Source organism: Rhinoderma darwinii, chromosome 9 (genome assembly GCF_050947455.1).
Source record: "Rhinoderma darwinii isolate aRhiDar2 chromosome 9, aRhiDar2.hap1, whole genome shotgun sequence".
NCBI lineage: Eukaryota > Metazoa > Chordata > Amphibia > Anura > Rhinodermatidae > Rhinoderma > Rhinoderma darwinii.
This window is the reverse complement of record NC_134695.1, coordinates 48,490,960-48,507,326: the sequence shown is the minus strand read 5'-3', so window position 1 is coordinate 48,507,326 and position 16,367 is coordinate 48,490,960. Positions and strand designations below refer to the sequence as shown.

General features: G+C 37.7%; 1 protein-coding gene across 1 annotated transcript in view; it reads right to left on the bottom strand.

Moving 5' to 3' along the window:
- Nucleotides 1-209: 209 nt before the first annotated feature.
- Nucleotides 210-16,367, bottom strand: part of LOC142660182 (uncharacterized) — a 33,504-nt gene continuing 17,346 nt past the window's right edge. Inside the window, 21 exon segments of the mRNA XM_075836762.1 lie at nucleotides 210-853; nucleotides 958-1,393; nucleotides 1,449-1,737; nucleotides 2,073-2,195; nucleotides 3,156-3,325; nucleotides 4,078-4,176; nucleotides 4,275-4,400; nucleotides 4,519-4,559; nucleotides 4,647-4,751; nucleotides 5,151-5,328; nucleotides 5,414-5,445; nucleotides 5,533-5,645; nucleotides 5,723-5,792; nucleotides 5,916-6,094; nucleotides 6,753-7,103; nucleotides 7,186-7,372; nucleotides 7,573-7,821; nucleotides 7,936-8,110; nucleotides 9,039-9,355; nucleotides 9,998-11,645; nucleotides 13,259-16,365. Of these exon segments, the coding sequence (XP_075692877.1) occupies nucleotides 633-853; nucleotides 958-1,393; nucleotides 1,449-1,737; nucleotides 2,073-2,195; nucleotides 3,156-3,325; nucleotides 4,078-4,176; nucleotides 4,275-4,400; nucleotides 4,519-4,559; nucleotides 4,647-4,751; nucleotides 5,151-5,328; nucleotides 5,414-5,445; nucleotides 5,533-5,645; nucleotides 5,723-5,792; nucleotides 5,916-6,094; nucleotides 6,753-7,103; nucleotides 7,186-7,372; nucleotides 7,573-7,821; nucleotides 7,936-8,110; nucleotides 9,039-9,355; nucleotides 9,998-11,645; nucleotides 13,259-16,365 (8,216 nt within the window). The 3' untranslated portion in view covers nucleotides 210-632.

Here is a 16,367-nt window from a genome sequence, read left to right as displayed (position 1 = left end):
GTTAACTTTTTTTATTTCCAGACAATTACAGCTCAACAGAATAAGAGACCAGAAAACAGATAAAGAAAATAGGGTATTTGTACAGTATACAGAATTCAGTTTTTAAATTATTTAGAATTCCAAATTTATGATCATTTCAGGAAAATACAATTTATTCAATTGAGTACATAACTCAATTGAATAATTAATTGTATTGTAGATGATGTTCTCCTTTGGTTTCATGTTGGGCTTGCCAGATGTATTTTTCAACCAATGGTAACTTGATATTTTTCTTGACCTCAGTTGGATTGTTGGCGGTGGTCACTAGTTTTTCTATTGCCTTTTTGTCTTTTGAGTTCCCATCTTCATTAGGCTTTCGCTGTGATTTGCTTTTGTTTTCAGAATCTTTATTTTTGTTGTTATTGGGCTTAGATTTTATGACTTTCTCAGTTGAGAAATTAACTTAGAAAATAATTTATTTTATGGGCAGCTGTTTTCTGGTTTGTTATTCTCATTATTTTTTAAATGTGGTTCGTTATTGTCATATCATCTTGCCCTGTGTTGTCTTTGGACTCTTTAACCACCATCATTAATTTTTCTCTTTTTGTTTCTTCTGTAGAACTGTTTTCTGGCTTTTTATGTTCTGTAGGTTTTTAATTTTTATCTGAATTGTCACTCTTGTTGTACTTTGACTGTTTTGTAGTTTTTATTCTCTTTATTGTTGTCTTGGCAACTGGCTTAGTCACTAGTTTCATTTCCGAATTATTTAGTTCCAATTTACCATTGTCACCAGACTTAAAATCTGATTTTGTAACTTTCTCCTCAGGCTTCTCAGAAGCCATCATTTTTTTTAATCTGTTATCCTTGATACCTGCTTGGTTACAGGAGACATTTTCACTCCATCATCTTCCTTCTTCTCATCTACTTTCTCCTCAGAATCGGATTTGTTGTTTTGTACAGAACTTCCATTCTCCTCACTATTTTCAGGTTTTTTGTCCTGATTCTTCTTAGTGGTATCTACTAGTTTGCCTGTGATTCTAGGAACCTGCTTGGTTACTGGATTCACTTTGACACCATCATCTTTCTTGTTATCTACTTTCTCCTTTGTATCGGATTTGTTGTTTTGTTCAGAACTGTCATTCTCCTCACTATTTTCTAATATTTTGCCTTTTTTGTCCTGTTGCTCCTTAGTGGTCTTCACTAGCTTGTTTGTGTTTCGAGGAATCTGCTTGGTTGCAGGAGTCTCTTTGAAACCATCATTTTCGTTCTTCATATCTACATTCTCTTTAGAATCTGATTTGTCCTCTTTAGAGTTATCCTTTTCCTTACTATTCACTCTGTTTTTATCATCTTCCTCTTTCTTGCCCTGAAACTGACTAGTGGTCTTCATTGGGGTGTTTTTGATCGAAGGAACCTGCTTGGTTACTGGAGCTTTTTTTATCATCGTCATCTTTCTTTTTCTCATCTACATTTTCTTTAGTGTCAGTTTTGTTATCATCTCCAGAGCTGTCTTCTTCTTCTTCTTCTTCTTCTTCTTCTTCTTCTTCTACGTCTTCTTCTTCTACTTCTTCTTCAGTATTTTGCTTGTTTTGCTCTATTTTGCAAGTGGTGCCAGCACAGTTACAGCCGTTGACATTAATAAAAGAGTATTTAATTGTCTCTCCATTGGGACAGATTAGGTCAATAGTAATCATTTCTGTTTTTGTCTCTCGGCAACAAACACACTTTTGCTCCATAGACTTTGATTTTTCAGAGTACCTGAAAGGTAATAGAATACGTTTGTAAAAAACAATGCAATAAAACAATTAGTCACTTTGTTATTAGAAAATAGAGAAACATAATGCATAGCAGTTGAAGCCACACAAATATATTATCATATTTATTCTACAGGTAGATTAAGATTAATAATTAAACATCATATTGTCTAGTTCAAGAACAATCTGAATATGAGCTTTCTCCTTAAGAGATCTAATACGTTCATACTGAATTATTATAAATAGAATTCGTTATTTTATGTAAGGGAATATGGGAAAAGCATTATATAGCAAGCTTCCTGTTCACAAACACACAAGTTATAGTTGTAGGTAACTTACTTGGAATGGCTTTCACAGCTTCCTTTACAATATGACATCTCAACAGGATTGATAGACTTGCAGCCATTTTGAAGAATGATGTCTTCGGACTTTACCTTCTTTACTTCTTTACTTCTTTTACGCCTTTAAGTAAAGCTCATATAAAGTTTTCAGAAAGGTGTATTTACACTGTCATACTTAAAAATAACCACTCCATTCTTAACTCATTACTCAAACTATAGAGTGACGTGTTGGCATAGTGCTTTGGGGCACTCGGTCCACAGGTTAGAATTGGAGCAGGCCAATATCTGCATGGAGTTTGTATGTGTCCTTAGGGTATTTTAGTTTATTTCTTGGACTCAAAATGTATTCTGATAGGTAAATTGGCCTCCTTTGGAATTTTTCCTGTTGCCTGCATGCTTGACATAACAAGATTAGCTTGTTAGACTGGAATAGGGACAGTATATACTCAATAAAAATAATGGTTAAGAAATAGGGAACATCACTGTAACTTTGTGGTGTTCGCTTTATTTTCTTGAGGGCAATGACTCCAAATGGAATACTTACATGCTATGCAACATCCTTTGGGATCTTTTTTAATGGTTTCCTATGAAAGAATAACAATATTTGTTAACATTTTATGATTTGGAAAATTCTTAACCGGAAATAAAAAATAGCTAAGAGGTTGCATTAGTGGATACTAATTCTAGGGCTTAAAGGGGTATTCTGGCCAAAAACATTTATGATCTATTCACTGGTTAGGTGATAAATGTTATATTGGTGGGAGTCCAAACAGTGTGACACCCACTGATCACTGGAACGAGGGACTCAAGTCCGCTGTTCCCCTTCAGCCGCATTACCATGATAAGGAGGAGTTTTAATAGAGCAGCGGTCGGGGATGCGTGCTTTGGCTCCATTCAAACTCTATTGAAATGACAGAAATAGTGGCAACTGCCAACCAGATCACTACACATGCAGTAAAAAGTTTGTTTCACCTAAACATTATGACTTCAATTATAGATCCATTAATCTTTCTTTAATATGTAGAAACATGAATAGCCATTGGATGAATGTTTCCTAAATCTAAACATGGTGAATGTTCACCTTGTAGAAGATATCAAATGATACTTATTTACAATACTTACTGGTACACATTCATCAAGGTTAATTTTTGGGCATGATATTTTGGAAGCCACAGTCAAAAACTTGTCCTTCTTACGAACACACTCATATTCAGTGCAGTTATCCCCAGGAGATGACCAGGTGTCTCCAGGCTGTGAGACAGCAAACATTTATTGGTAACTGTTCACTGAAGTACTTAAAGACTTATAGGGGTTATCCAGAGACCCAAAAATGGTGATCATTCTTGATATTATCTGTAAAGATGTCACTTACCAAAATGCTTAAATTTTCAAATGTGTGCAGAAGTCCAAAACCCGGTCACGTGGTATCAGCAGGCTTTAGTTTCCTATTACTCGATGACGCCCCGACGCAGCCCCACTTGACTGAGGGCTGCCTCCTGCTCCCATTCGTGTTCGTGCGTCATCAACCACGTGATCACAAGGGGCAGGCACTGTGACTGCTCCGTTGTGTGACTGCAGTTACTGAACAGATTTCAATTGCCGGCCCCTTGCAGTCACTTAATCAGTGACAAGCCGACAAGAAGAAGAAAGGGAGCAAGGGACTGGCTTCATGCTGGCTTTCTTCTTTCACATTGATGAGAGCCTAGTCCTGACATCTGACTAGCTTAGCTATAGAATAGAGTATTAGTGCTAGCCCCTTGTGGTCACACGTGAAAGAAGAGCATGCCGGGATTTGTAGTGTTTTAGACTAAAGCAGGCAGTAAACCAGCAGTGTGGCCATCATATCGGGGAGTAAGATGTCATGAAATAATAAAAAAAATTCAAGTTGATTATTCATAGGAGGATGCCTAATGGTGTTTACATGTGTTTGATCATTTTTGGTGTTTTTTTCCGGCCGCCGGATAACCCCTTTATTTCAGGTTGATGTTCCCCATGGTACTCACCTGGAGAAGATAAGTAAAGTTATCAGGCAGGTCCATAATACATTCTGTCTGTTCACATGTTCCACAGCATTCTCCTTCGACTTTTGTATATTTAAAACCCTGAGGGTGAATTGTGAATTATAGATTAAATGTCCTCATTTATGAATTTTGATGGTTTAGAATGATTTCTTTTGTCACTTGGTATATGAGGACTATACCTGAATACACTTCTTGTCACATATAATTGGAGTGCAGGAAACAAGATGTATTCCTGTTGTCTCATTCATTTTTCCATCACACATACATTTTTCACAAAGGTTTGAAGAAGGAACTGTGGCACCGGGCTGGAACAGAAGAGTATAAATTAGAATGACCAGCAGGTCATGGACATGGACACACGATATGAATAATGTGAATGGAGAAAATTTGTAACGATAATAATTCAGTGTTGTTATATTGTACCTGATATTCTGTACCATTATGTACACACACTTCTTTGGGTTCTGTCAAAAAAGATGTATACACAAGTTATAGATGGTGCTAACCAATCAAGTTGAGTGAGCAATGGATATCTAGAATGGACTACATACCACATTTATAGACTGGGCAGCAGACTCCTGGGCTCATATCTTGCAAAGCCTCATATCCGGGCTCACAGACCTTTTTAATGTTGGTGCAAAGACTCATGTTATAACCTGTCAAAAGAAACATATCAACCTCTCATTATATTGTAAAACCGGATAAAAGAATACAGAAGCAAAGGTGATCAATAGATAATAGATAAATAGATGGGCTACTACTAGCTACTGTATATGTAATGGAATAGGGTCTGAATTTCTATAACGGATTTAGTACTCAGGCAGGTAAGTCAGTTTACTATATAATTTTATGTACTGCCATTTAGAAACTAATTTGGACATCCAAAGTTAAAGTTCTACTTGTTTTAAATAGTAGTAAAGTTATATTTTGAGCTAAAGGTTATGTCTATTGATGTAGTTGAGTTGGAGGTCCATGTTACACAATAGTCTACTGTATGTTGCGCAACTGCTTTTCTTTTTGTCTTTTGAGTTTAACATGGGTATTTATGTACTCACGGCACTCAGTGACTTGGCAGCATGGATTAGACAGATCTGGTACAGGAACAGGCATATATCCTTCCTCAGAGCAATTTTCAGGGACAGGTAAAGCACAGGATTTTTCGGCACACAGCACACTCATTGATGTGTTATCACAGATACAGGTCTGGCAGTTACTGTCCCACATTTCACCAGGCTAGAATTATACAAACAATATCAGTATATAGGTCTAATATATCATACACATGACATAAGATCATGCCGCCATGTCTTATCATTACCTCTCTGAGCATTCCATCTGGACCAGTACATCCTACACAAAGATGACAACAATTAGAACCAGTAACAGATGACAATTCATTTTATTAGTTCTAAAGATAAATCTAAGATCACTACATACCACAATTGGACACACAGTTGTTTGATACGGTGTTGAATTTTGTTGTTCCGTCAGGGCAGTAGCATCCTTCCATAAAGTCATCTGTAGTCTTGTTAAAAAAGACATCATTATACCTAAAAGAGAGGCACATATCAGGAAAACGAGTAGTAAAACAATACAACACGTAAAGCAATAGAGTACCGATGCTTACCTGGAATTACAGGTAGGTTCTAATGCAGGACCACATGGATTGTACACCAGGTGTGAGGAACAGTTCCAAGCTGTTTAGAAAAATAGATCGCGATAACATTTACAAGCTGACAACTACTGTATTTAAAGACCTTTGGGCATGTAGAAAATGGTTTAAAGAGTTTTTGTGATTGTTACATTAAAGTTTTACTTACGACATAAACCATTAGTGCTGTCTCTCCAGTCTATACAGACACCTTCTATTCCGCAGAGCCTAGCATAGCTCTGTAAACTATAGCACAGAATGTCACCTACTGACTTGGCGCAAGAATCACTGACACAGGCTTGATAAAATGGTTCTGGGGGTACAATACTGTGGCATTCTGTGAAGACGCTAAAAACAAATTGAAATGGTTATTAGTTAATATTACTGCTGTATCCCACTTTTACAAGACATGAACAATGGCTTTTCTAGCTTTCATTGTAATGTGTCATTTGTATACTTCGGGAAATTTCTTTTTATCGTGGGTCCTTTTACCGGGTGATTTTTTTGCGAAACTATGGCCTCAATCCCATCTGCCATTATGTCACGTGACCGCCCGATTCCTACAGCTCCTACTAGGCCTTATTTTGTGATTCTCAATGTATGTCTCATAGGAATGTATAGTGAAAGTGACTTCCAGTCCACAAGGCAGATGCAGTAGGAAACAGGCAGTCACATTGCGATCCCATAACATACCGCCGGCAAGGATCAAAGGAGATAGTTTGGCAACAAAGCACCCGGTAAGAGGATGTCCTGCCTTACCTTTAATCGGATGTACTTTTCAAATGGGGGCCACAATAAAAGAATTCAACAGAGTATTCCTTTGAATATTGTCAACCTAGTCATTGGTGTTCAAGAGATGCCAACTTTAATTTAATTTCACTTGCTGCTAGAATTTTTGCTTTTTATCCGGTAGTATATTTACTTTTCTCCCAACTCAAACTTTCTCACTCTATTCTATATTAATAATACCACTTATAGAAAAAAAATATCTTATTATGATGCGTACCTGCTTAAGATAATTTCACAGATCTCAGGGGAATCGCAAGGTCCATCTCCGTGAGTTAAGTAATTGTCAGTTGAGAAAGCATTTGAGGGAAGATGAGAAAGCTCAGTTGATGGAACTACTGTTGTAATAGTATGGGGAACACCGGACATAAGAGTGGAGAAGTATGTGGGTGACATTGAAGAGAATGGGAGAGTGGATTGGCTAGGAATACTAGTTGGGGCACTTGTAGGGATGGAGCTACATGATGATGGGTCTTCATTTGGTGCACCCCATTCCCCTGCCATCTGAGTACATGATGGAGCCAGTTGTCCGTTTGGAAGTATCCAGTCATCAACACGATTATTGGAGATCAGTATGAACCATTTGATATATACACTATATATTTACAATGTATTCATGAATATTTTTGTCTTAACGAATTCACTTGAGATGCTTACCACAGTGACCTTCGGTATTACCAGAAAACTTGCTGATTGGAAGTTTCACTGTGAAGCTAAGAACATTGAATGAGATGTATACCTCAAGCTCTGGGATCTCCACAATTGCAAATATCCCCGAGGATGTGATCGATATACCATTTCTGTAGATTGCTGGATACACTCTCTCTTCATTTATATAAATATTGAACAAAGAAGAAAAAAAACGTTTAACTTCAGTTGTGCAAAACAAAATGTTTTATAGATATATCTTTGATTTATGCCGCCCCCAAATATCTATCTATCTATCTATCTATCTATCTATCTATCTATCTATCTATCTATCTATCTATCTATCTATCTATCTATCTATCTATCTATCTATCTATCTATCTATCTAGTTACCTTGTTCGTTACTCTTTTTTCCAAAGACTGAGATTGCAGCACAATTGTTTCAGTTTTGTACATAATGCCAAGAGTCTTGACACAAGTTGGGTCATCAGGGTCACAGGAGAAGTTGTCAATATAAACTTGGAAGTGATCAAAGACTGGAGTAATTTGCTGCACCAGGACATATGTGCACTGGCCATTGAAAGAGTAGTAAGTACCATCAAAGGTGATATAATGAGATGTTCCCCAACCACCACATACACCTAAAGGAAAATAAAATCATGTCAGGATTTGTTGTATTTTCTGTATAAACGTAAAATAAATACATCAATACTATCACGATGTACTGGCTAGCATACAGTAGGAGGCTGACTCACATTCACACCCCATCTCGTAGCAGCAGCCACTCTCATCAAATGTTTTCTTGGGCTGTAAGCGGTTGGCACAGACCACCTTATTTACTGGGTTACACTTTTTCTTATTTATTGCTATGTTGTTTTGACCAATACATCTGGCCTGGGTACATTGGTCTATCATCCAGGTTTCGTTCACCTATAGATGGAAAGATGGTTAAATCTTTTCGGCTAACTTTAAGACATTGTCCTACATATGGCATATTAACAGATATCTTGAGTGCTCAAGGGATAGCAGCATGAACAGCCCTTTTATTTATAACAAAGTTACTATCACATATTATCACCACTCAACTACCGGACATAGAGAAAAACAGTACCCTGGAAAGGAAATTGATTCCAAACTAAGGGACTCCTAAAGGGCATAGAGTCCCACTGAGGACCCAGTCCTTCGCTAACAGGCTATAAAATAAACTAATGTCATTATTTATATTAAATGTATCTAAAGTGAATGGGTCAAAAATGTAGTGATATTAAAAACTGTGCGCCAGTACTCCTGTATATGTCTTGTATTAATGGATTAATTTAGATCTATATCGCCATTTATTGCAATAGAGGCGAAACATGTGGGGGGGGGGGGGCACTAGCAGAGTGTGTTAAGATTTAATGTCCTCTGTGTCAGTATCTAGTTCAAATATTTAGGGACGGGGGATCCTTACAAATAAATAGTGCAATACATACCAATATAGGAATTAATTAATACAAGACAATATACATGTATACTGGCACACAGTTAGATTTTAATATCACAAATTTTTGAACCATTCACTTCTGATACATTAAATATAAATACTAAAGTTTGTTGATTTTACAGCCTGACAGCGAAGCGCTGGGTCTTTAGGAATGCATTATGCCCTTTAGGAATTCATTATATATATATATATATATATATATATATATATATATATATATATATATATATTTAAAAATAAAATCATAAATATATATATGTGTATATGTGTGTTTCTCAAATTACATGAACAATTTTGAGGTTCATTATTGTAAAAGAACCAATAAAAACTATGAGAAGGTCTAATTCTGAAATTTAGAGACCAGCAGGAACTTACCATCCGTGGAGGCATGAGAGCACTGCACCCAGGATTGATAGTGCTGGCTGAGCTAACACTTGATTCTGAAGTCTTGGCTTGTGATGTCTGAGCTATCTTGGTGCTTGTTCCTGATGCTTTTGTAGTGCTTTCTGTCTTCTTTGTAGTCATAGTACCTGTGCTGGTAGTTACAGTTTTTGTGGTCTTCGTACTGCTGGTGGCCGTTGGCTTGGTAAAACTGTGACATTCTTCGCTGTATCTTTCCAACTTGCAACTTTGATTGCATTTTGCATAGAAACACCAGCCTTCATTGTCAGTGGTGTTGTATATCACTTGCCCTATAAAACGGAAACATATAAAAAAAAATAATGCAGGTCTGGTGTCTACAGCATCTTTTTTATATATATATATATATATATATATATATATATATATATATATATATATCATAGGACTCATAGAGATATCATCGACCTTCACTAGCATGAAGTAAGTTTGCAGCACTTTGTTTGCCGCTATTCTGCTCACATCATACTTTTTACAGGTGACATTAACATAGCTTCAAAAACCACATGGCTAAGACATAGTCAAATGCTCTCCTGCATTTAAGAAATTTGTTGGGGTACACACTGACGAACACTAACTTAGGATCACCAGATTCAGGAGCAGAACATGATCAATGATAAAAAAATAAAAACTAGGTAAAATTGAATTATAAAAACTCCCATTCGAACAAAATATTATCATTCAGATATTAACTAACAGTTAAAAAGTGGTCCTTAAAAGTATGTTCATCTATTAAGGTGCAAAACTACTCACACCAGGCTACACAATATTTACAAATTAATGGAGATCCAAATATTCTTACAAATGGGAAGCTATTGCATTGTATAGAGCTTCAGATCATGGTATATTATAAGAATGAGATGTTTTGGTATGAAGTAGATATTCAAAATGTTTAATGCTACAAAAATACACACCTGATGGCACCAAAACTCCATTGACATTACACATACATCGGACTGTAGAAAAGGATTCGGTGGTTGACGGGTGAGAAGATATTGTAACAGTGCATTCAGTGTTCATTTTTTCAAAAGTTGGAAACGTTGATTGTTTTGTGGATTTTGAAGGCTGAGAATTGAATTTGGTGGTAAAAGTTCCTTCAGACATGCTCTTCGTAGTAAAAACAACATGGGGTGTTGCAGTTACTTCACTAGATTCTGTATAAACGTTAGTAGTTTTAACTGTTCTTGGTTTCAAAGATGTCACTTCTTCGTGTTCAGATTCAGTGGTTGACTTATGAATTGCCGTACTTAGTATGGATGATGTTGTCTTGGCAGAAGTTATCTCACCAGTAGTTTTGAAGGATGATGTCAGTTCCCCAGATACAGTAGAAATTTTAGTGGTTTTGATGGAAACAGGTTTATGTGAGGTAGTTTCTTCTTGCTCAGCTTCTGTAGTTGACCTTTGGAATGCTGTTGTTTATTTTGGAGATGTTGCTTTAGATGTCATTGGTTCTCCAGGTGAAGTTTTGTGTTCTGATGTTACTGCTCCAGATTCTGTAGACACTTTGGTAGTTTTAGCAGGCTTTCTAGTTGTCACATCTTCATGTTCAGATTCAGTGGTTGACTTATGACTTGCAGTACTTATTATGGATGAGGTTGTCCTGGCAGAAGTTATCTTACCAGTAGTTTTGAAGGCAGATGTCACTTCTCCAGATTCGGTAGACATTTTAGTGGTTTTGATGGAAACAGGCTTATGTGAGGTAGTTTCTTTTTGCTCAGCTTCTGTGGTTGACCTTTGGAATGCTGTTGTTTCTTTTGTAGATGTTACTTTAGATGTCATTGGTTCTCCAGGTGTGGTTTTGTGATCTGATGTTACTTCTCCAGATTCTGTAGACACTTTGGTAGTTTTAGAAGGCTTTCCAGTTGTCACATCTTCATGTTCAGATTCAGTGGTTGACTTATGAATTGCAGTACTTAGTATGGATGATGTTGTCTTGGCAGAAGTTATCTTACCAGTAGTTTTGAAGGCAGATGTCAATTCTCCAGATTCAGGAGATATTTTAGTGGTTTTGATGGAAACAGGTTTGTGTGAGGTAGTTTTTTCTTGCTCATTTTCTGTGGTTGACCTTTGGAATACTGTTGTTTCTTTTGGAGATGTTGCTTTAGATGTCATTGGTTCTCCAGGTGAAGTTTTGTGTTCTGATGTTACTGCTCCAGATTCTGTAGACACTTTGGTAGTTTTAGAAGGCTTTCCAGTTGTCACATCTTCATGTTCAGATTCAGTGGTTGACTTATGACTTGCAGTACTTATTATGGATGATGTTTTCTTGGCAGAAGTTATCTTACCAGTAGTTTTGAAGGCAGATGTCACTTCTCCAGATTCGGTAGACATTTTAGTGGTTTTGATGGAAACAGGTTTGTTTGAGGTAGTTTCTTCTTGCTCAGCTTCTGTGGTTGACCTTTGGAATGCTGTTGTTTCTTTTGAAGATGTTGCTTTAGATGTCATTGGTTCTCCAGGTGTAGTTTTGTGATCTGATGTTACTTCTCCAGATTCTGTAGACACTTTGGTAGTTTTAGAAGGCTTTTCAGTTGTCACACCTTCATGTACAGATTCAGTGGTTGACTTATGAATTGCAGTACTTAATATGGATGATGTTGTCTTGGCAGAAGTTATTTTACCAGTAGTTTTGAAGGCAGATGTCACTTCTCCAGATTCGGTAGACATTTTAGGCTTCTACCTGGCTATACACGTTGTGCCTCATGACGTACACAATATCCCTCCATGTTTCACTCACTTGCACCCCATTATCCATTTATTTCTTTTGAGGCACTTCACTCATTACTGCCCCCTATATTTCACTTATAGTATTACACTTGCACACACACTATTCATTTATTATTTCTTACTACACATCCCATGCACCACACACCACTCCCCTCAAGACCAGTGGGAGTGGCTATTATTATTTAAAGCACCTGCTCACTCCTTCATCAGCGTTTCTGACCTGGCTGTGTCCATTTGTAAGTATGGCCTTTTTCGGTGTTTTTGTATATGTCCCCTTGTTTTTATCGGTTCTGTTTGTGCATCAGGAACGTTCTGTTCCAGTTTAGGAGTTAGGGACTCGCAAATCTGGGGATCCTTGTCGTGGATTGCGAGCTTGCGTCCTTTTGGCCAAAATGATTACCAATACCCCAGGTATTTTTCATTATTATGTATATTCGCTTCTCTTGGACACAGCCGGGTCTTTGATGCTGGGAGAGCATGGTGTGTTGTTGTTTGGCATAGCAAGCAGGGTAGCCCGCTCTATGAATTATCAAGGCGTCACAAATAGGCTTCTACCTGGCTATACACGTTGTGCCTCATGACGTACACACTATCCCTCCATGTTTCACTCACTTGCACCCCATTATCCATTTATTTCAATTGAGGCACTTCACTCATTACTGCCCCCTATATTTCACTTATAGTATTACACTTGCACACACACTATTCATTTATTATTTCTTACTACACATCCCATGCACCACACACCACTCCCCTCAAGACTAGTGGGAGTGGCTATTATTATTTAAAGCACCTGCTCACACTTTCATCAGCGTTTCTGACCTGGCTGTGTCCATTTGTAAGTATGGCCTTTTTCGGTGTTTTTGTATATGTCCCCTTGTTTTTATCGGTTCTGTTTGTGCATCAGGAACGTTCTGTTCCAGTTTAGGAGTTAGGGACTCTCAAGTCTGGGGATCCTTGTCGTGGATTGCGAGCTTGCGTCCTTTTGGCCAAAATGATTACCAATACCCCAGGTATTTTTCATTATTATGTATATTTGCTTCTCTTGGACACAGCCGGGTCTTTGATGCTGGGAGAGCATGGTGTGTTGTTGTTTGGCATAGCAAGCAGGGTAGCCCGCTCTATGAATTATCAAGGCGTCACAAATAGGCTTCTACCTGGCTATACACGTTGTGCCTCATGACGTACACACTATCCCTCCATGTTTCACTCACTTGCACCCCATTATCCATTTATTTCTATTGAGGCACTTCACTCATTACTGCCCCCTATATTTCACTTATAGTATTACACTTGCACAAACACTATTCATTTATTATTTCTTACTACACATCCCATGCACCACACACCACTCCCCTCAAGACTAGTGGGAGTGGCTATTATTATTTAAAGCACCTGCTCACACTTTCATCAGCGTTTCTGACCTGGCTGTGTCCATTTGTAAGTATGGCCTTTTTCGGTGTTTCAGTAGTTTTGAAGGCAGATGTCACTTCTCCAGATTCGGTAGACATTTTAGTGGTTTTGATGGAAACAGGTTTGTGTGGGGTGGTTTCTTCTTGCTCAGCTTCTGTGTTTGACCTTTGGAATACTGTTGTTTCTTTTGGAGATGTTGCTTTAGATGTCATTGGTTTTCCAGGTGTGGTTTTGTGATCTGATGTTACTTCCCCAGATTCTGTAGACACTTTGGTAATTTTAGAAGACTTTCCAGTTGTCACATCTTCATGTTCAGATTCAGTGGTTGACTTATGAATTGCAGTACTTAATATGGATGATGTTGTCTTGGCAGAAGTTATCTTACCAGTAGTTTTCAAGGCGGATGTTACTTCTTTAGACTCTGTAGATATACTAGTGGTTTTGATGGTAACAGGCTTATGTGAGGTAGTTTCTTCTTGCTCAGCTTCTGTGGTTGACCTGTGGAATGCTGTTGTTTCTTTTGGAGATGTTGCTTTAGATATCATTGGTTTTCCAGGTGTAGTAAAGTGGTCTAATGTTACTTCTCCAAATTCTGTAGACACTTTGGTAGTTTTAGAAGGCTTTCCAGTTGTCACAGTTTCATGTTCAGATTCAGTGGTTGACTTATGAATTGCAGTACTTAATATGTATGATGTTGTCTTGGCAGAAGTTATCTTACCAGTAGTTTTGAAGGCAGATGTCACTACTCCAGACTCTGTAGACATTGTAGTCGTTTTGATGGTAACAGGCTTATGTGAGGTAGTTTCTTCTTGCTCAGCTTCTGTGGTTGACCTTTGGAATGCTGTTGTTTCTTTTGGAGATTTTGCTTTAGATGTCATTGGTTCTCCAGGTGAAGGTTTGTGTTGTGATGTTACTTCTCCAGATTCTGTAGACACTTTTGTAGTTTTAGAAAGCTTTCCAGTTGTCACTTCTTCATGTTCAGATTCAGTGGTTGACTTATAAATTGCAGTACTTAATATGGATGATGTTGTCTTGGCAGAAGTTATTTTACCAGTAGTTTTCAAGGCAGATGTCACTTCTCCAGTCTCAGTAGACATTTTAGTGGTTTTGATGGAAACAGGTTTATTTGTGGTGGGTTCTTCTTGCTCAGCTTCTGTGGTTGACCTGTGGAATGCTGTTGTTTCTTTTGAAGATCTCGCTTTAGATGTCATTGGTTCTCCAGATGAAGTTTTGTGTTCTGATGTTACTTCTCTAGATTCTGTAGACACTTTGGTAGTTTTAGAAGGCTTTCCAGTTGTCACTTCTTCATGTTCAGATTCAGTGGTTGACTTATGAATTGCAGTACTTAATATGGATGATGTTGTCTTGGCAGAAGTTGTCTTACCCGTAGTTTTCAAGGCAGATGTCACTTCTCCAGTCTCAGTATACATTTTAGTGGTTTTAATGGAAACAGTTTTGTGTGAGGTGGTTTCTTCCTGCTCAGCTTCTGTGGTTGACCTTTGGAATTCTGATGTTGCTTTAGATGTCATTGGTTTTCCAGGTGTAGTTTTGTGATCTGATGTAACGTCAGGATTCTGTGAAGTGGTAGATGCTTTTATAGTTGTAGTTGAAATGGGTCCCTGTGTAGGGATTTTTTTTGTAGTTTCAGTAGTCATTTCAAGTGGTGCAGTAATTGCTTTAGTTGTTTCTGTTATCTTTGGTGTATATATCTGAACGTCTTGATCGGTTAACAACTTTCTAAAATCTGTAGTTGATTTAGTATTTGGTGAGCTATGCAGTGATGTGATCATGCTCTTTGTGGTATTAGGAAGACTAGTAGTAACTTTTGGAAATGTTGTTACGTGGTTACTGCTCATTGGGTGTTGAGTGGATGTAGGTATGCCCTCTGTTGATGTGCATCCAGAACAACAGTAGACACGAATTTCATAATTATAACAATATGGAAATGGGCCACTTTGTTCCTCATTTCGACAAACAAGACCATTACTGACGTTACACTGCACATTTTGTTGAAGTTCTTCCAGGGAGATTTCTGGAACATCAGCAGATCTACACTGAATATCAGAAGGCTCTTGGCAGATTTCAAATCCTGAATTTCTAATATCTTTATAAGTTTCAAAGTCTCCATTTTTGTCAGAATCAGGGAAACTTACATCAAACCACTGAGACCACCCACAGACAGGTACACAATTTATTTTGCTTGAAGTGGTTTGAAAACCATTGAACAGTGTGCTAGACTTACTTGAATGCTGAAATGTTAAGTCGATTTCAGTTGTATAAGACTCTATTTTAGTGTTTTTTTTTAATTGTGGTGTTGTTCTTGTTAGCTTAGAAGTGTCTGAATATTTTGTTGAGTCAGCTTTTGCAGTTGTAGGAGCATGGGTGGTAAATAGTTCACAATCTATCAAAGAGCAACAAAGGATTTGTACTTGGTAGTTGTAACAAAGGGGAAAATTCTTGATCTGCTCTTCGTTATTGAAAATTAGACCATGACTGACATTGCAGGTAACTACTTGGCCAACTTCTTCAATAGTTTTATTTGGAAATCTCTCAGCTCTACACTTAATGTCCTCTGGATTTTGGCATATGTTGTTTCCAGCAGCTCTAATGTTCTCTATAGTTTCAAAGTCTCCATCAGATGTAATAGTGCTGGGGAAATGTACATCAAGCCATGATGTCCAAGTGCACATCTCTTTCTTACATGGAGGGTTGTGAGCTGTTGCTGGAGGTTTTGTTGCAGAAGACTTGGCAGATTCTGGGACTGATTTTGTAGTGGGTGTAGGTCTAGGCGTGGTTGTCATTGATGATATTGCACTTAATGTCTCTTTTGGTGGTATAGATGATGTAATCATAGTCTTTATGGATTTTGTTGTGAATGTTATGATGGGAGATGAAGTTATAAGAGGTGTTGGAGAGGCAGGAGATTCCCCACATGGAACATAGCTACAGCAGAGAATACGGATCTCATAATTAAAACACAGTTGAGAGAATTGATCTCAATTGTAACATACAAGGCCATCTGATGTATTGCATTGTATTATCTGGCCCAAGTCTTCAACAGGGATTTTGGGAAATTTTTGTGCTCGACACTCCACTTCAGAAGGAACTCTACACACAGAATAGCCTTTATTTCTGATATTCTCAAGG